Source organism: Drosophila suzukii, chromosome X (genome assembly GCF_043229965.1).
Source record: "Drosophila suzukii chromosome X, CBGP_Dsuzu_IsoJpt1.0, whole genome shotgun sequence".
Classification (NCBI taxonomy): domain Eukaryota; kingdom Metazoa; phylum Arthropoda; class Insecta; order Diptera; family Drosophilidae; genus Drosophila; species Drosophila suzukii.
The window spans coordinates 1,135,316-1,152,864 of record NC_092084.1 but is presented as its reverse complement, the minus strand read 5'-3'; the positions used below and the strand labels follow the sequence as shown (position 1 = coordinate 1,152,864).

The 17,549-nt window shown below is 44.2% G+C and overlaps 5 protein-coding genes across 6 annotated transcripts; 3 read left to right on the top strand and 2 right to left on the bottom strand.

Moving 5' to 3' along the window:
- Positions 1–101: 101 nt before the first annotated feature.
- spirit (Serine Protease Immune Response Integrator) lies at positions 102–3,360 on the bottom strand. The gene is made up of 5 exons (XM_017081822.4): positions 3,148–3,360; positions 2,679–2,901; positions 1,994–2,302; positions 1,463–1,682; positions 102–866 (listed from the first exon to the last, which is right to left on the bottom strand). The coding sequence occupies exons 2-5, from the start codon at positions 2,752–2,754 to the stop codon at positions 242–244; spliced, it is 1,230 nt and encodes a 409-aa protein (XP_016937311.3). The 5' UTR covers positions 2,755–2,901; positions 3,148–3,360; the 3' UTR covers positions 102–241.
- A 473-nt stretch (positions 3,361–3,833) lies between these two features.
- LOC108015401 (chromo domain-containing protein rhino) lies at positions 3,834–4,952 on the bottom strand. Its single transcript, XM_017081821.4, has one exon. The coding sequence runs from the start codon at positions 4,950–4,952 to the stop codon at positions 3,834–3,836; it is 1,119 nt and encodes a 372-aa protein (XP_016937310.4).
- Positions 4,953–6,239: 1,287 nt separating this feature from the next.
- Positions 6,240–8,667, top strand: LOC108014933 (chromo domain-containing protein rhino). Its single transcript, XM_017081154.4, has 2 exons — positions 6,240–6,612; positions 6,672–8,667. The coding sequence occupies exon 2, from the start codon at positions 6,763–6,765 to the stop codon at positions 8,185–8,187; it is 1,425 nt and encodes a 474-aa protein (XP_016936643.4). The 5' UTR covers positions 6,240–6,612; positions 6,672–6,762; the 3' UTR covers positions 8,188–8,667.
- A 1,649-nt stretch (positions 8,668–10,316) lies between these two features.
- On the top strand, positions 10,317–12,765 carry LOC136117256 (chromo domain-containing protein rhino). Of its 2 annotated transcripts, none has more exons than XM_070997701.1 (2): positions 10,317–10,691; positions 10,733–12,765. In XM_070997701.1, exon 2 carries the CDS (start codon positions 10,842–10,844, stop codon positions 12,342–12,344), a length of 1,503 nt encoding a protein of 500 aa, XP_070853802.1. In that variant the 5' UTR covers positions 10,317–10,691; positions 10,733–10,841; the 3' UTR covers positions 12,345–12,765. The 2 variants fall into 2 exon arrangements, with proteins under 2 accessions (XP_070853802.1, XP_065723513.2); XM_065867441.2 differs by having other exon boundaries at positions 10,321–10,691; positions 10,751–12,765.
- A 1,679-nt stretch (positions 12,766–14,444) lies between these two features.
- Positions 14,445–16,869, top strand: LOC118878281 (chromo domain-containing protein rhino). The gene is made up of 2 exons (XM_036820186.3): positions 14,445–14,757; positions 14,817–16,869. Exon 2 carries the CDS (start codon positions 14,908–14,910, stop codon positions 16,387–16,389), a length of 1,482 nt encoding a protein of 493 aa, XP_036676081.2. The 5' UTR covers positions 14,445–14,757; positions 14,817–14,907; the 3' UTR covers positions 16,390–16,869.
- The last annotated feature ends 680 nt before the right edge of the window (positions 16,870–17,549 follow it).

The following is a 17,549-nucleotide window of genomic DNA, read 5'->3' as shown; positions in this document are numbered from 1 at the left end:
CAGCACAAAAGAAAACAAATAAATAAAATATTAAAAACTTTGAATTTTAGTTCGTCCCTACATTTTTTACAATAAAACTGTTTTTTCAATAATGCATAAGATCTGTTTTTGCATAATTTTTATTCATTACCTAGTAAAATATTTCAACTTAAAAATCGGATCATATAGATGTATTGTATATATATTATATACATTACTGCTTGAATCCTTAAATAAATAAAAGTGTATTTAAAATACAATCTCAGATCATTGCCCTCAGATCGAATTCGGGACCGGGCATCTCAGTTGGTTTCGGGGAAACCGCGTCCTGCTGCGCTGGCCACACAATGCCCTCGATCCAGTCGACGAAACTGGAGACCCTGGTGTACACCGATGGCGGGCCACTGGCGCATCCCTGTCCCAGCGATGTGATGCCCACCACATAGCCCAGCGGCCCGTCCTGCATGAGCAGGGGTCCTCCGGAGTCGCCCTGACAGGTGTCCCTCTCGCCGGATACGTCGCCGGCACACATCTGGGTGCCCAGCAGTCCTTGCGCCAACTGGTCCACCTGGTAGTGCACCTGGCACTCCTCGTTGCTCACGCCCTTCAGCGGCACCTTGAGCAGTTGGGCGGAGGAGAGTCCGGCAAAACTGGTCTGCCCGTATCCGATGGCCGTGACCAGCGAGTTGGCGATTTCCTTCTCCGCCCAGATACAGGTGGGCTTCAGTTCCGGCTTGGCCGCCGTTTCCAGCTCCAGCAGAGCAATGTCGTTGTAGGCAGTGTTGGCATTGTACTCCGGATGGACGATCACCCGTCGGATGGGGAGATCCTCGCCCTCGGCCAGGGTCAGATTGTCACCACCGAGGCGAACTTGGCTGGGCGGCTCACTGGAAGAGAAGGCGGCGTTGTAAGTTTTGAATTGGATATAAGTTTTAAGGGTAACATAGGGTTTCAAAAAATATCAATTTCTTAAAATTAGTTAAAGTTGTCTAGATTACACTCCCGAAACTTAAATTCGATCAGACCAATAATTTAGAAAATATATTCTTTGAAAGTGATTTTCTTCAGCTCGATTAGCCTGATGTATCGCAAAAATATTAGTCAAAAATTCGTTTTCTTCGTATTCTTTGCCAAAAACTTTGAGATGCACCACTAACAAAACTAATATTATATTTTCTGATGATCCTGTCACCAGATATCATCTTCACCTGATGAGTTGTGGTTTTTTATACACAATTATGTAAACTTAAAATGTCATTCATAATATTTTAAAATGAAAAAGTGCTTGTATTTGGGCCAAAAACCCTATGTAAGCCCCTAAAGGTTACAAATGTCAATTTTTGTGCCATTTACAAGCTTCATAACCGAGATAAAATATAGCTGACATCGGCATAGACCCCATCCCCTCAGAATAACAAAAAAACAACCAAGCACGCTGACATAACAAGATTTCTATCAGAGCCTCATTAAAGTGCTGGCTTACCCGCCCAAGTCGGCACAGTGTGCCGCCGTCAGCACAAAGTTGTTGGAGATCAGGGCACCGCCGCATCGATAGTATATCCGCTGATCGAAGTTGGAGCGCCAGCCGAGCGCCGCCATGAAGGGGAATTCCCGTGGTCGGGTGGGCATCCCGCCCACAACCGAGACCAAGAAGATCAAGTCGTTCTCGTTGGTCTTCTTGACATTGTTCAGGTCGTAGCACGCTGCGAATTTGAAGGGGAAACCCTCGTTAGTCATGGATTACATCACGCGGTGCAAAAAACTGGGGTAGTCATAAAGACTGCCGTAAAGTGTTAAAAACAAGTTTGAGACATATTAATCTGCAAGCAATTGGAGTGGTTTCTTGGGATTATAGATTATGATCACATGCAATGGTTTCGAGATGTTTTAACCAATTTAATTTAATAAACTTATTAAAGCCGTATATGAACCAGTAATATAACTTAAATAGATTATTTTCAAAGTCTTAGGATGGAACATTTTCGTTGTATAATATATTGAGCGATAAACTCACCCTGCAGACTGGATCGTACAACCAGTGGTGCTATAAAGGGATTTCGTGTGGGGGGCAGTATGGGCGGCACTTCAGTGACAGGCTGCTCCTCCGGCTTGCAGCACACGAAGTGATCGAACCTCACAAAGTAGCAGGTCTTGGGGGACTCGCGTCTCTCCAGCCATCCCTTCAAGGCGGTAGGACAATCCTCCATGCGCCGGCAACTGCCCTTCGTCCCTTGCAAGTCGTCCAGGTGGCACTCATCGAAGGAATCCTTGGGGAAGACGATGCCCCGCTGCGACTGCGGACTTATAGCAGGTGTTGCCCTGACTGGGAATTAAAAACAACCATCATGTGAATTATAAGATATTCTCTGTGATCTATAAAAATGTACAAAAAGCAATTGCAACGAAGCTGGAAGTACTTCACCTCAAAAAGTTGCCGAAAATACATACATAATACTTGAAAATAAGCATAGATCTTACAGGTTTTAGAACAATAAAACCAAATATTTTAAAATATGAATGCACACAGTTTCTTTCATTTGAAATTATAATACTTATTAGACCCATGCTTATTAAAAATATGTTTAAGTGGGACATATGTAATATTATTCAATTTCTTCTAAAGCACCCAATTTCAAGCGTAACAAAGTTTCCTTGATTTTTAGCACACGTGTGCGAACTAGTTTGGCAATTTCTCTCACCTGCCAGCAGTGGAAGCAGCACCAGGATGTGCAGATACACACAGGCGGACGTGGAAATGGGACTCCGACTGCTCATCCTCCGTTCTTGATCAGCGCACAATGCGGACTGCAGTGGGGTCAGCTCGACGATTGGCGCTCCCAGACCGGAGAGCAGAAACCAGACGGGCAACTTCCAACTTCCAAGAGGCAATTAGTCGAAAGCGAGGCGACACACTGAGAGAACCTATTTTAATGGATTCGGAAGTATAAAAAAGGATGATTAATATTTCTGAAAATATGATTAGTTTCAGTATTTATCTTAACAATTACAGTAGAATCGGTCAACTGCATAAGTTTTATAAACTTAAAAATGAGTAAATTTATACACCATAACTGGGAAGAATCAATAAATAATTGTTTTAGATACAAATTCTGTGCAACATTGAGAGATCTTAAACCTAACGTAATAGTACTGATAACATTAGCATACCTCTTCTAAGTATCGGGCTGTATACTTTCGATCAGTGTCGTATTATCGTTCTGAAATCACATTTGTTTCTGTAAAGGCACGCGCTCTTTCTCTGTACCCCTCCGAAATTTAATAATAATAAAAACAAACGTTGGCTTTTGTTCAATTCGACGGCTGGGTTATCTCTCCAGATGGATCTTGACACTTGTGACACACCGTTTGGGCTTTTCTGATAGTAGCCAGAACCGAAATAAAAGCAAAAACAACCGGTTCTCCCGCTCAATTCACTTACTCACTTTGCCTTGGCTCATTGAACTTGGCTTATTTGCATTGTTTATTTTCGCCATTGTAAGCAGCTTGAATGAATTCAGATATTGGTTTTAGTATATGTGCCGAACGTACATTTTTATTACAACTCACTATGTGTTTGTAGTTACAGTGAGGCTGCGTTGAAGGCGCCAAAATAAAACTATACATAACTTGGGGCTAAGCTTAGTAAAAAAAAAAAAATATAAGCTGGCCACTCGAAGTTAAGATGTTTCTATATAAAATGCTTAGCTTGTAAAAAGTTCACAAGTAACTATGTTAAAAAAATGTTATATACTTGTTTCTTGCCTACAGATTATAATATCGTTAGCATGCCTCTCTTAGTTATATATTATTTTAAATAAATCTTTGGTTCTTTAGTTGTTATCATTTTGGTTAGCCTAAGATATTCTCTTCAAGCTATTAAAGTATTCCAATACTTTCATCGGGTATGCCTTCGCGAGGTCTGCCAGCGGCACAGCGTCCACCGTTGGGCAGCCCTTCCAGGTGACAAACAGGAAGAGATGCTCGCGAACCGCAAAGCTGTGATGAACCTTGTCCAGCTCCAGACCGCGCTTCAACCCGAAGGTTTTCATGGACGGCGGCATTTTCCAGCTATTCGGGGTCAGATTGGACGCACTGCTGCAGCCTGGAAGCTCCTCCTGCTTCGTGTCCAGGCTCGGCATGTCCTGCACGCAGTGAGCCCCAGCACCGACCTGCGGCTGCTCCAGGGCTGGCGGAGCGCTGTGGCTGAGCTCCATTACCAAGACATCCGATGGTGGCTCCTCACTGCTGATCGGCCCATTCGTTTCCTGGGGCGCAGCTGCTGCTGCCGATTGAGATGCCACTGCTGTTGCTGGTGTCCCCAGGTCGCTGGACTCGTCCAAGAGAACAATGCATGCTTCTTGTCGAGGAAGGGGACCCTTGCGTCTGCGTTTTGGCACAGCAGGAGAGTTGATCACGGCTTTTTGATCAACTAGCTGCTCCACAGATAGCTCTCTCATTCGCTTTGGCCTGCCGGACGGCCACTGGCTGCTCTCCGCTGAGGTAGTCGCCTCCTGGTCCTTACTGGGAGCCATGAGCTGCGCCTCCTGTCCCTGGCTCCGAGCCATGAGCTGCGCCTCGAAGTCGCCAAGGAGGTCCAAGCAGTGGTTCAGAGCCTGCATGGTCTCCCAGCTGTTGTCTTTCTTGCGATAGCCCCTCCATTTCACCAGGTACTGAACGCAACCGCCCACGAGGCGTTTGTCCAGGATTTTATCGACCGGCTCATTGTTTGTAGCCGCCTCCTGGGCCTTGCCCTGCCTCACCAGCTCCGCCTCGAAGCTGCAAATCAGGTCGGAGCAGTGGAACACGTTCTCTATGGGCTCCCAGGAGTTCTCGTTCTTGGAGAATCCCTCCCATTTCACCAGGTACTCAAGGCGACTCTTCACGAGGCGCCTCCCAATGATCTTTTCGACTATAAAGACGGGCACAGGTTCATCCGAGGAGCCGCAGGGTTTGTCCGGCAGTTCACCTGACATGTTTTTAAATGTATTAAAAATGGAGAAATGAAATATGGCGGCAAGCTCCGGCGTTGCCAACTCGTTTGAATTTAGAGAGCGTCATTGGGGATATTCCAGTCCGTTATATTTCAGATGCAAGTGCGAACTTTCAACAAAGCGTCAGTGGATCAGTGGACTTAAGCTGAATCGTTGAAACTTGGTCAGCTGTTTTTCAGCTGCTCCTTACAAACATAGTTTTTTAAATTTCATCATTTCAACAGCCTTGAGGTTGTTGAATTGCTGAAAACCAGAGCTGTTTCATTAAGAAGTTATGGCAATTCTGAAACATTTAAGCATCACCAGTACGCATTACTTACTAATTTTGTAAAGCAAAATAAAATGTTACAGGTTTTTACTTTCCACAAATATGAAAACTGGTCAAAGCTGTTTAAAAAAAAAGAAGAGTAGCCATTTAGGTTTGTTCCCTAAATTGCCGAAATTTTTAAATGAGTTTGCGAGTTTGTATTTATTTATATAAAGCTAACTTAAAGATTAAAACTATAAACTCTGGGGTGACAAAGATGTTTACTTATAGCTAATTGAGGTAAAGGTGTTACATTTTACAGATTAGTTTAGGTTTTTGGAGAACGACGTCCTACGTATAATGATAGGAAGTAAAACAATTATCAGAAACATGTATTTCCATTAAAATAATTTTTTAATTTGATTATATTTTGTCTAACATATTTAGTTTGAAATGACTAGTTATATATAAAAATGCATTATTTTATTACATAATGGTACATACCAAATTAATCACGTCACATTTGGTGAACACAGTCACAGTGGAGGCTGGCTGTCCAGACCACGTGCAGTAAATGCATTTTGCAGCAAGTTGGCAGCACCCAGCCCAAGTTTGCGCCATTTTTGGACGCTTCTCTCGACCATTTCGTCTTCGCCGCGTTCGCATCTTCCATCTCCCTCTTTCACTGAGGCACTGAGGCTGTCCCTTTTTCACTGACACTTACGTTTTGCCGTCACTTACGTTTTCTTACGTTTTTGTGCTGCTCGAACAACTCCCGCTACTCTCATACATTCGAACTTTTGGCTTGAGTTGCTTCAAATTTTCTTTGTCGTCATATTCGAATCTTGCATCGCCCTTTTTCACTGACACTTACGCTGAGGCTATCCCTTTTTTACTGACACTTACGTTGGCTTACGTTTTGCTGACACTTACGTTAGCGTCTTCCATCTCCCTTTTTCACGACACTTACGTTTGCCTTACACTTACGTTTTCTTACGTTTTGGTGTAAAAACCGCGAACTCTGCTGCTGCCTGCTCGAACAACTCACTCCGTTTTTGACTTTTGAAAATTGTGGTTGTGGTTCGTCGCATTTTGTCATTTTGTATAAAAATTAAATTCGTACGCGCGACTTTTTTGGCGAGTGTGTAAAAATCACAGTAAAAGTCACAGGAGACCACCTTTTTCACTGACTTGCGTTTTTAAAGCAATCCGGTTGGGTGAAAAGTTTAAAAACTGCCTGAATCGTGAATGTGACTCGAAGAATCCCATGTGCTGGCCTTTATTTTATTCGAGTGGCCATTTTCCTGGAACAGCGGGAAACATCAGCGAATCTGTTATTATACTGCCGTACTTTTGGACACTTTTGGCAAGCTATTGCTGTATCTCTCTTTTATAGTAAGTTTACAACCATATACATAATGATAACTATTACAAAGTCCTCGCAATTTTTACAGCTACTGGGCAGTCTTTTCACCCTGGTAAAGTGGTTCCAGTCTCCAGTCCCCAGTCCCCAGTTTCTTGGTGATCGTCTCTGAAAAGCTTAAAATGTCTGATAACTTAAACGGCTGCCCCACCAACTCAAATGGAAAGCGCTCCGCTGGCGGAGAATCGCCCATTGATGATCAGGATGCCGAGTATATCGTAGAAAAAATAGTCGGCAAAAGCTTCCTTGACGGCCGTCCCCAAGTCCTAGTCAAGTGGCAGGGGTATCCAATCGAGCAGAGCACCTGGGAGCCGCTCGAGGAGATGGACAAGTGTCTCGATTTGGTCAGCGACTACGAGCAGCAACTGTTCTATGATTGCCAGGAGAAGGCGAAGATCGAGAGGGAGCTCGTTGGAGCCTCTAAGCAGTCCGAGGGATCCTCTGTCCAGGCCACGCAGGTGAAGATCGTAAACGAACAGCCTGATCCTCTTCTTCCCACCACCTCTTTTGGTGGATCCCCTACCAAGTTCACGACGCAAGGGCTTCCACCATTTCCTGTTCTTGTAAAGCAAGAGGATCAGGAATATCCCATGGTATCCTTGACCCAAGAGAAGCAGCTGACTACCGTGGAGGAAGAGGATCAGGTCTCTGTTCACCTCGTAAAGCAAGAGGATCAGGACTACCCAACTACGTTTTCCTCTGTCCAGGAGAAACAGCAGAATATTGTGGAGGAAGGGGATCAGGGGCTCCCCACCACCTCTGAAATAAAGCTGGCAGAGACTTCTACCGCCAATGCCGCCGTAAAGCAAAAGGATCAGGAGGCTCCCACCACCTCTTCGGGTCGCAAAACGGCTTGGGGAAGCAACCAGCCTTGGAATGGCAAGAAGAAGGGAAAATACGGAAAGAATAAGGCAAAGTTAGCCAAGACGTCGAAGGCAGCCTCTACCCAGCAGAAGCCGACGACTATGGACGTTGGAAGCGAAGAGGATGAGGACCTTAAAAATTCAATGCCTGTCGCGTCTGGAAAAGGAGCAAAGCCAAAGAAACTCAAATTGGCATCTGCCAAGGAGACCAGCGACGAAACTTTAGGAGCAGCAGCACCCTTTCCGTTGGCCCGTTGTTCCGCCAGTGCTGCATGCTTTGATGCATTGAACGCCCTGCCGGACCTGGAGCAGATGACGATTAAGGATCCAGATCAGATCAAGATTGACCAGCTGCTCGCAGAGCTGGATGATCGCCTGTCTAGGCCAGCCGGAAACTTCTTTAAATTGTCCAGGGGACGTGGAAACGGTGGACGTAATGGACGTGGCGGGCGCAGGGCGGCAGGAAATCCTTGGAACCAGCCGTACCAGGGTGTCTTCGGCTTGGATCGCGGTCTTGAGATGGAAAAAGTGGAGCATAGCTTTAAGATTCTAGATTTTCACTTCTTATTCGTCACCTGGAAGGGCTGCCCCGAAATGGACACAGTCACTCTTCCGTCTGTCAGGTACTTGTACCCACAGCTTGTAATCGACTACCTGGAGACCTTGAAGAGCAAACGTCGCTAAGGAGGCTTTGTGCCTGAAACTCGGAAACTAGTATTAAGAAAATCCAAAAAACTGCGTGAAAGTTCGAGAAAACGCACGTAGAAGAAATGTATTTTTTTTGGTTGTCTGTGATGTATTTTATTTTATTGACAACGATTTTTATATCATAATCCGAGCCTAACGATAACTCGGAAACTAGTATTAAGAAAAGCTGCGTGAAAGTTCGAGAAAACGCACGTAGAAGAAATGTATTTTTTTTTTGGTTGTCTGTGATGTATTTTATTTTATTGACAACGATTTCTATTTCATAATCCGAACCTAAAGATAATATGTAATAGTCTGTATTTTGAGAATCTGCATTCATTATATATATGTAATGTATTTGTCAACTTAAAGGAACGAAAAGAAAAATGTATACGCGTTGCGTACAAAAGTGCCATTAAGATTGCAGAGATTACATGAAAGAACATATTTGAAAATAAATCATAAAAGGAACATGTATTCATCAGTTATTTTTTCGAGGACTGAGTTCTGAAAAAGCAATGTGTAGAAGATATCAAAAGGCAATCAGGCAAATTGGTTTGATTTCATACCTTGTGACTGTTCTACCTGGGATCTTTGACTACCCGCTCGGCCTCTGATTCTATTTCTGATGTTGCCATTTGGCGACGCCAGTTCGCCGACGACCGTGCCCACTATTACAGCATTCTCGCCAAGCACATCGGATAGGATTGCAGTGGTAAGTTGTTTATTGTAATCCATATTTCTAAATATTTATGCAAACATATGTTATAAAGGTGTCTCCCCTTTTTTAATAATCGTTCTTAAACTGTAGCTGTCTACATCTTAATTGTATAATTTTCAGAGGAAATTAGCCCTGTCTCCTTTTTCAAAAACTATTCGATCAAAGGAAGTAGGCTTACTCCCTTTCCCTCTCTTTCTTTTTCAAGAACCATCCGATCAAAGGAAATTAGCCCCATCTCTTTCCTTTTCAAAAACTTGATCAACTTTAACATGTTCTGGAAGAGGGCTTCATCATATAAAATATTAAAAGCAAGTTATATTAATAATTTATATTATATATTATAATATAGGGGATTCAAAAATCATTCCTTACATATTGATACATAAGTTATTTATTTTCTTTAGGAAAAACCAGAACACGTTCTGCAGTGGAGTGAGGATCGACGCCTTCGATCGGGTGTTCAGCGACATAGACAAGTCCTGTGGACCATGAAGGATCCTGTGCCACAATGCTGACGGATACCAGTGGCAAACAGGCCATCCACTGGGCAAACCGGGAATCCAGCTGGGCCAGCTGCTCATCCAGCACTATTCTAGTGCCGACCAGCCCAGCTGGGTGCGCATGATCGGCGACATGTTGGCCCAGGACATTGTCTTTGGCCGCCAGTGCGGCTTCAAAATACTGCGGCAGCAGAACCCTGGAGCAGCTCCTGGCTCAGAAGGACCCCATCCGCATTCCGGAGTTTAATTTGGCTTGGCTCCAAGGATTGAAGTGCCATATTTTAGGATTTGAATTATGCCATATTATTTAGAATTCCATAAAAGCACGTCTTTGAATTGTAATTTTAACTAATTCCAAAGGATTATTTGTATTTTAAGTAGAGGAAGGTCTTACACCTTGGTTGATAATTGTTAAGTTTCTATCTTCTATATAATGTTTTCAATCGTATGGCAGGGTACTATTTGAGGCTGGCTGTCCAGACCACGTGCAGTAAATGCATTTTGCAGCAAGTTGGCAGCACCCAGCCCAAGTTTGCGCCATTTTTTGACGCTTCTCTCGTCCATTTCGTCTTCGCCGCGTTCTCATCTTCCATCTCCCTTTTTCACTGACTCTTGCGTTTTGCCGTCACTTACGTTTTCTTACGTTTTTGTGCTGCTCGAACATCTCCCGCTACTCTCATACATTCGAACTTTTGGCTTGAGTTGCTTTAAATTTTCTTTGTCGTCATATTCGTATCTTGCATCGCCCTTTTTCACTGACACTTACGCTGAGGCTATCCCTTTTTTACTGACACTTACGTTGGCTACGTTTTGCTGACACTTACGTTCGCGTCTTCCATCTCCCTTTTTCACGACACTTACGTTTGCCTTACACTTACGTTTTCTTACGTTTTGGTGTAAAAACCGCGAACTCTGCTGCTGGCTGCTCGAACAACTCACTCCGTTTTTGACTTTTGAAAATTGTGGTTCGTCGCATTTTGTCATTTTGTATAAAAATTAAATTCGTACGCGCGACTTTTTTGGCGAGTGTGTAAAAATCACAGTAAAAGTCACAGGAGACCACCTTTTTCACTGACTTGCGTTTTTAAAGCAATCCGGTTGGGTGAAAAGTTTAAAAACTGCCTGAATCGTGAATGTGACTCGAAGAATCCCATGTGCTGGCCTTTATTTTATTCGAGTGGCCATTTTCCTGGAACAGCGGGAAACATCAGCGAATCTGTTATTATACTGCCGTACTTTTGGACACTTTTGGCAAGCTATTGCTGTATCTCTCTTTTATAGTAAGTTTACAACCATATACATAATGATAACTATTACAAAGTCCTCGCAATTTTTACAGCTACTGGGCAGTCTTTTCACCCTGGTAAAGTGGTTCCAGTCTCCAGTCCCCAGTCCCCAGTTTCTTGGTGATCGTCTCTGAAAAGCTTAAAATGTCTGATAACTTAAACGGCTGCCCCACCAACTCAAATGGAAAGCGCTCCGCTGGCGGAGAATCGCCCATTGATGATCAGGATGCCGAGTATATCGTAGAAAAAATAGTCGGCAAAAGCTTCCTTGACGGCCGTCCCCAAGTCCTAGTCAAGTGGCAGGGGTATCCAATCGAGCAGAGCACCTGGGAGCCGCTCGAGGAGATGGACAAGTGTCTCGATTTGGTCAGCGACTACGAGCAGCAACTGTTCTATGATTGCCAGGAGAAGGCGAAGATCGAGAGGGAGCTCGCAAAGGACGTGTACCCAAAAGCTGTCACCACTGCTGTTGGAGCCTCTAAGCAGTCCGAGGGATCCTCTGTCCAGGCCACGCAGGTGAAGGTCGTAAACGAACAGCCTGATCCTCTTCTTCCCACCGCCTCTTTTGGTGGATCCCCTACCAAGGTCACGACGCAATGGCTTCCACCATTTCCTGTTCTTGTAAAGCAAGAGGATCAGGAATATCCCACAATGTTTTCCGGAAAGATGAAGCCGATGGTATCCTTGACCCAGGAGAAGCAGCTGACTACCGTGGAGGAAGAGGATCAGGTCTCTGTTCACCTCGTAAAGCAAGAGGATCAGGACTACCCAACTACGTTTTCCTCTGTCCAGGAGAAACAGCAGAATATTGTGGAGGAAGGGGATCAGGGGCTCCCCACCACCTCTGAAATAAAGCTGGCAGAGACTTCTACCGCCAATGCCGCCGTAAAGCAAAAGGATCAGGAGGCTCCCACCACCTCTTCGGGTCGCAAAACGGCTTGGGGAAGCAACCAGCCTTGGAATGGCAAGAAGAAGGGAAAATACGGAAAGAATAAGGCAAAGTTAGCCAAGAAGTCGAAGGCAGCCTCTACCCAGCAGAAGCCGACGACTATGGACGTTGGAAGCGAAGAGGATGAGGACCTTAAAAATTCAATGCCTGTCGCGTCTGGAAAAGGAGCAAAGCCAAAGAAACTCAAATTGGCATCTGCCAAGGAGACCAGCGACGAAACTTTAGGAGCAGCAGCACCCTTTCCGTTGGCCCGTTGTGCCGCCAGTGCTGCTTTACCTGAGAATCCACCACAGGATGCATTGAACGCCCTGCCGGACCTGGAGCAGATGACGATTAAGGATCCAGATCAGATCAAGATTGACCAGCTGCTCGCAGAGCTGGATGATCGCCTGTCTAGGCCAGCCGGAAACTTCTTTAAATTGTCCAGGGGACGTGGAAACGGTGGACGTAATGGACGTGGCGGGCGCAGGGCGGCAGGAAATCCTTGGAACCAGCCGTACCAGGGTGTCTTCGGCTTGGATCGCGGTCTTGAGATGGAAAAAGTGGAGCATAGCTTTAAGATTCGAGGTTTTCACTTCTTATTCGTCACCTGGAAGGGCTGCCCCGAAATGGACACAGTCACTCTTCCGTCTGTCAGGTACTTGTACCCACAGCTTGTAATCGACTACCTGGAGACCTTGAAGAGCAAACGTCGCTAAGGAGGCTTTGTGCCTGAAACTCGGAAACTAGTATTAAGAAAATCCAAAAAGCTGCGTGAAAGTTCGAGAAAACGCACGTAGAAGAAATGTATTTTTTTTGGTTGTCTGTGATGTATTTTATTTTATTGACAACGATTTCTATTTCATAATCCGAACCTAAAGATAATATGTAATAGTCTGTATTTTGAGAATCTGCATTCATTATATATATGTAATGTATTTGTCAACTTAAAGGAACGAAAAGAAAAATGTATACGTGTTGCGTACAAAAGTGCCATTAAGATTGCAGAGATTACATGAAAGAACATATTTGAAAATAAATCATAAAAGGAACATGTATATTTGAGGCACATATAAAAACCTTGTAACACAAAGCCTATTTTCGCAAATAAAGACTGCTATGCAGTTGGGTAAAAATAAATCGGATTCATCAGTTATTTTTTCGAGGATTGAGTTCTGAAAAAGCAATTTGTAGAAGATATCAAAAGGCAATCAGGCTTGATTTCATACCTTGTGACTGTTCTACCTGGGATCTTTGACTACCTGCTCGGCCTCTGATTCTATTTCTGATGTTGCCATTTGGCGACGCTAGTTCGCCGACGACCGTGCCCACTATTACAGCATTCTCGCCAAGCACATCGGATAGGATTGCAGTGGTAAGTTGTTTATTGTAATCCATATTTCTAAATATTTATGCAAACATATGTTATAAAGGTGTCTCCCCTTTTTTAATAATCGTTCTTAAACTGTAGCTGTCTACATCTTAATTGTATAATTTTCAGAGGAAATTAGCCCTGTCTCCTTTTTCAAAAACTATTCGATCAAAGGAAGTAGGCTTACTCCCTTTCCCTCTCTTTCTTTTTCAAGAACCATCCGATCAAAGGAAATTAGCCCCATCTCTTTCCTTTTCAAAAACTTGATCAACTTTAACATGTTCTGGAAGAGGGCTTCATCATATAAAATATTAAAAGCAAGTTATATTAATAATTTATAATATATATTAATAATAAGGGATTCAAAAATCATTTCTTACATGTTAATACATAAGTTATTTATTTTCTTTAGGAAAAACCAGAACACGTTCTGCCGTGCAGTGAGGATCGACGCCTTCGATCGGGTGTTACCGACATAGACAAGTCCTGTGGACCATGAAGGATCCTGTGCCACAATGCTGACGGATACCAGTGGCAAACAGGCCATCCACCGGGCAAACCGGGAATCCAGCTGGGCCAGCTGCTCATCCAGCACTATTGTAGTGCCGACCAGCCCAGCTGGGTGCGCATGATCGGCGACATGTTGGCCCAGGACATTGTCTTTGGCCGCCAGTGCGGCTTCAAAATACTGCGGCAGCAGAACCCTGGAGCAGCTCCTGGCTGCATTCCCCATCCGCATTCCGGAGTTTAATTTGGCTTGGCTCCAAGGATTGAAGTGCCATATTTTAGGATTTGAATTATGCCATATTATTTAGAATTCCATAAAAGCACGTCTTTGAATTGTAATTTTAACTAATTCCAAAGGATTATTTGTATTTTAAGTAGAGGAAGGTCTTACACCTTGGTTGATAATTGTTAAGTTTCTATCTTCTATATAATGTTTTCAATCGTATGGCAGGGTACTATTTGAGGCTGGCTGTCCAGACCACGTGCAGTAAATGCATTTTGCAGCAAGTTGGCAGCACCCAGCCCAAGTTTGCGCCATTTTTTGACGCTTCTCTCGTCCATTTCGTCTTCGCCGCGTTCTCATCTTCCATCTCCCTTTTTCACTGACTTACGCTGAGGCTATCTCCCTTTTTCACAGACTCTTACGTTTTGCCGTCATTTACGTTTTCTTACGTTTTTGTGCTGCTCGAACAACTCCCGCTACTCTCATACATTCGAACTTTTGGCTTGAGTTGCTAAAAATGTTCTTTGTCGTCATATTCGTATCTTGCATCGCCCTTTTTCACTACACTTACGCTGAGGCTATCACTTTTTAACTGACACTTACGTTGGCTTACGTTTGCTGACACTTACGTTCGCGTCTTCCATCTCCCTTTTTCACGACACTTACGTTTGCCTTACACTTACGTTTTCTTACGTTTTGGTGTAAAAACCGCGAACTCTGCTGCTGGCTGCTCGAACAACTCACTCCGTTTTTGACTTTTGAAAATTGTGGTTGTGGTTCGTCGCATTTTGTCATTTTGTATAAAAATTAAATTCGTACGCGCGACTTTTTTGGCGAGTGTGTAAAAATCACAGTAAAAGTCACAGGAGACCACCTTTTTCACTGACTTGCGTTTTTAAAGCAATCCGGTTGGGTGAAAAGTTTAAAAACTGCCTGAATCGTGAATGTGACTCGAAGAATCCCATGTGCTGGCCTTTATTTTATTCGAGTGGACACTTTTGGCAAGCTATTGCTGTATCTCTCTTTTATAGTAAGTTTGCAACCATATACATAATGATAACTATTACAAAGTCCTCGCAATTTTTACAGCTACTGGGCAGTGTTTTCACCCTGGTAAAGTGGTTCCAGTCTCCAGTCCCCAGTCCCCAGTTTCTTGGTGATCGTCTCTGAAAAGCTTAAAATGTCTGATAACTTAAACGGCTGCCCCACCAACTCAAATGGAAAGCGCTCCGCTGGCGGAGAATCGCCCATTGATGATCAGGATGCCGAGTATATCGTAGAAAAAATAGTCGGCAAAAGCTTCCTTGACGGCCGTCCCCAAGTCCTAGTCAAGTGGCAGGGGTATCCAATCGAGCAGAGCACCTGGGAGCCGCGCGAGGAGATGTGTCTCGATTTGGTCAGCGACTACGAGCAGCAACTATTCTATGATTGCCAGGAGAAGGCGAAGATCGAGAGGGAGCTCGCAAAGGACGTGTACCCAAAAGCTGTCACCACTGCTGTTGGAGCCTCTAAGCAGTCCGAGGGATCCTCTGTCCAGGCCACGCAGGTGAAGGTCGTAAACGAACAGCCTGATTCTCTTCTTCCCACCACCTCTTTTGGTGGATCCCCTACCAAGGTCACGACGCAAGGGCTTCCACCATTTCCTGTTCTTGTAAAGCAAGAGGATCAGGAATATCCCACAATGTTTTCCGGAAAGATGAAGCCGATGGTATCCTTGACCCAGGAGAAGCAGCTGACTACCGTGGAGGAAGAGGATCAGGTCTCTGTTCACCTCGTAAAGCAAGAGGATCAGGACTACCCAACTACGTTTTCCTCTGTCCAGGAGAAACAGCAGAATATTGTGGAGGAAGGGGATCAGGGGCTCCCCACCACCTCTGAAATAAAGCTGGCAGAGACTTCTACCGCCAATGCCGCCGTAAAGCAAAAGGATCAGGAGGCTCCCACCACCTCTTCGGGTCGCAAAACGGCTTGGGGAAGCAACCAGCCTTGGAATGGCAAGAAGAAGGGAAAATACGGAAAGAATAAGGCAAAGTTAGCCAAGACGTCGAAGGCAGCCTCTACCCAGCAGAAGCCGACGACTATGGACGTTGGAAGCGAAGAGGATGAGGACCTTAAAAATTCAATGCCTGTCGCGTCTGGAAAAGGAGCAAAGCCAAAGAAACTCAAATTGGCATCTGCCAAGGAGACCAGCGACGAAACTTTAGGAGCAGCAGCACCCTTTCCGTTGGCCCGTTGTTCCGCCAGTGCTGCATGCTTTGATGCATTGAACGCCCTGCCGGACCTGGAGCAGATGACGATTAAGGATCCAGATCAGATCAAGATTGACCAGCTGCTCGCAGAGCTGGATGATCGCCTGTCTAGGCCAGCCGGAAACTTCTTTAAATTGTCCAGGGGACGTGGAAACGGTGGACGTAATGGACGTGGCGGGCGCAGGGCGGCAGGAAATCCTTGGAACCAGCCGTACCAGGGTGTCTTCGGCTTGGATCGCGGTCTTGAGATGGAAAAAGTGGAGCATAGCTTTAAGATTCTAGATTTTCACTTCTTATTCGTCACCTGGAAGGGCTGCCCCGAAATGGACACAGTCACTCTTCCGTCTGTCAGGTACTTGTACCCACAGCTTGTAATCGACTACCTGGAGACCTTGAAGCGCAAACGTCGCTAAGGAGGCTTTGTGCCTGAAACTCGGAAACTAGTATTAAGAAAATCCAAAAAACTGCGTGAAAGTTCGAGAAAACGCACGTAGAAGAAATGTATTTTTTTTGGTTGTCTGTGATGTATTTTATTTTATTGACAACGATTTTTATATCATAATCCGAGCCTAACGATAACTCGGAAACTAGTATTAAGAAAAGCTGCGTGAAAGTTCGAGAAAACGCACGTAGAAGAAATGTATTTTTTTTTTGGTTGTCTGTGATGTATTTTATTTTATTGACAACGATTTCTATTTCATAATCCGAACCTAAAGATAATATGTAATAGTCTGTATTTTGAGAATCTGCATTCATTATATATATGTAATGTATTTGTCAACTTAAAGGAACGAAAAGAAAAATGTATACGTGTTGCGTACAAAAGTGCCATTAAGATTGCAGAGATTACATGAAAGAACATATTTGAAAATAAATCATAAAAGGAACATGTATTCATCAGTTATTTTTTCGAGGACTGAGTTCTGAAAAAGCAATGTGTAGAAGATATCAAAAGGCAATCAGGCAAATTGGTTTGATTTCATACCTTGTGACTGTTCTACCTGGGATCTTTGACTACCCGCTCGGCCTCTGATTCTATTTCTGATGTTGCCATTTGGCGACGCTAGTTCGCCGACGACTATTCGATCAAAGGAAGTAGGCTTACTCCCTTTCCCTCTCTTTCTTTTTCAAGAACCATCCGATCAAAGGAAATTAGCCCCATCTCTTTCCTTTTCAAAAACTTGATCAACTTTAACATGTTCTGGAAGAGGGCTTCATCATATAAAATATTAAAAGCAAGTTATATTAATAATTTATATTATATATTATAATATAGGGGATTCAAAAATCATTCCTTACATATTGATACATAAGTTATTTATTTTCTTTAGGAAAAACCAGAACACGTTCTGCAGTGGAGTGAGGATCGACGCCTTCGATCGGGTGTTCAGCGACATAGACAAGTCCTGTGGACCATGAAGGACCCTGTGCCACAATGCTGACGGATACCAGTGGCAAACAGGCCATCCACTGGGCAAACCGGGAATCCAGCTGCTCATCCAGCACTATTGTGGTGCCGACCAGCCCAGCTGGGTGCGCAGGATCGGCGACATGTTGGTTCAGGACATTGTCT

What these genes read in the sequence shown, in the direction of transcription:
- LOC136117256 (XM_070997701.1), top strand. Translation starts at nt 10,842, where the DNA reads ATGTCTGATAACTTAAACGGCTGCCCCACCAACTCAAATGGAAAGCGC.
- spirit (XM_017081822.4), bottom strand. Translation starts at nt 2,754, where the DNA reads ATGAGCAGTCGGAGTCCCATTTCCACGTCCGCCTGTGTGTATCTGCAC. An exon ending in GCTGCTTCCACTGCTGGCAG is followed by an intron (nt 2,303 to 2,678) that starts GTGAGAGAAATT and finishes TTTAATTCCCAG; the next exon opens with TCAGGGCAACACCTGCTATA. An exon ending in TGTACGATCCAGTCTGCAGG is followed by an intron (nt 1,683 to 1,993) that starts GTGAGTTTATCG and finishes TCAAATTCGCAG; the next exon opens with CGTGCTACGACCTGAACAAT.
- LOC108014933 (XM_017081154.4), top strand. Translation starts at nt 6,763, where the DNA reads ATGTCTGATAACTTAAACGGCTGCCCCACCAACTCAAATGGAAAGCGC.
- LOC108015401 (XM_017081821.4), bottom strand. Translation starts at nt 4,952, where the DNA reads ATGTCAGGTGAACTGCCGGACAAACCCTGCGGCTCCTCGGATGAACCT.
- LOC118878281 (XM_036820186.3), top strand. Translation starts at nt 14,908, where the DNA reads ATGTCTGATAACTTAAACGGCTGCCCCACCAACTCAAATGGAAAGCGC.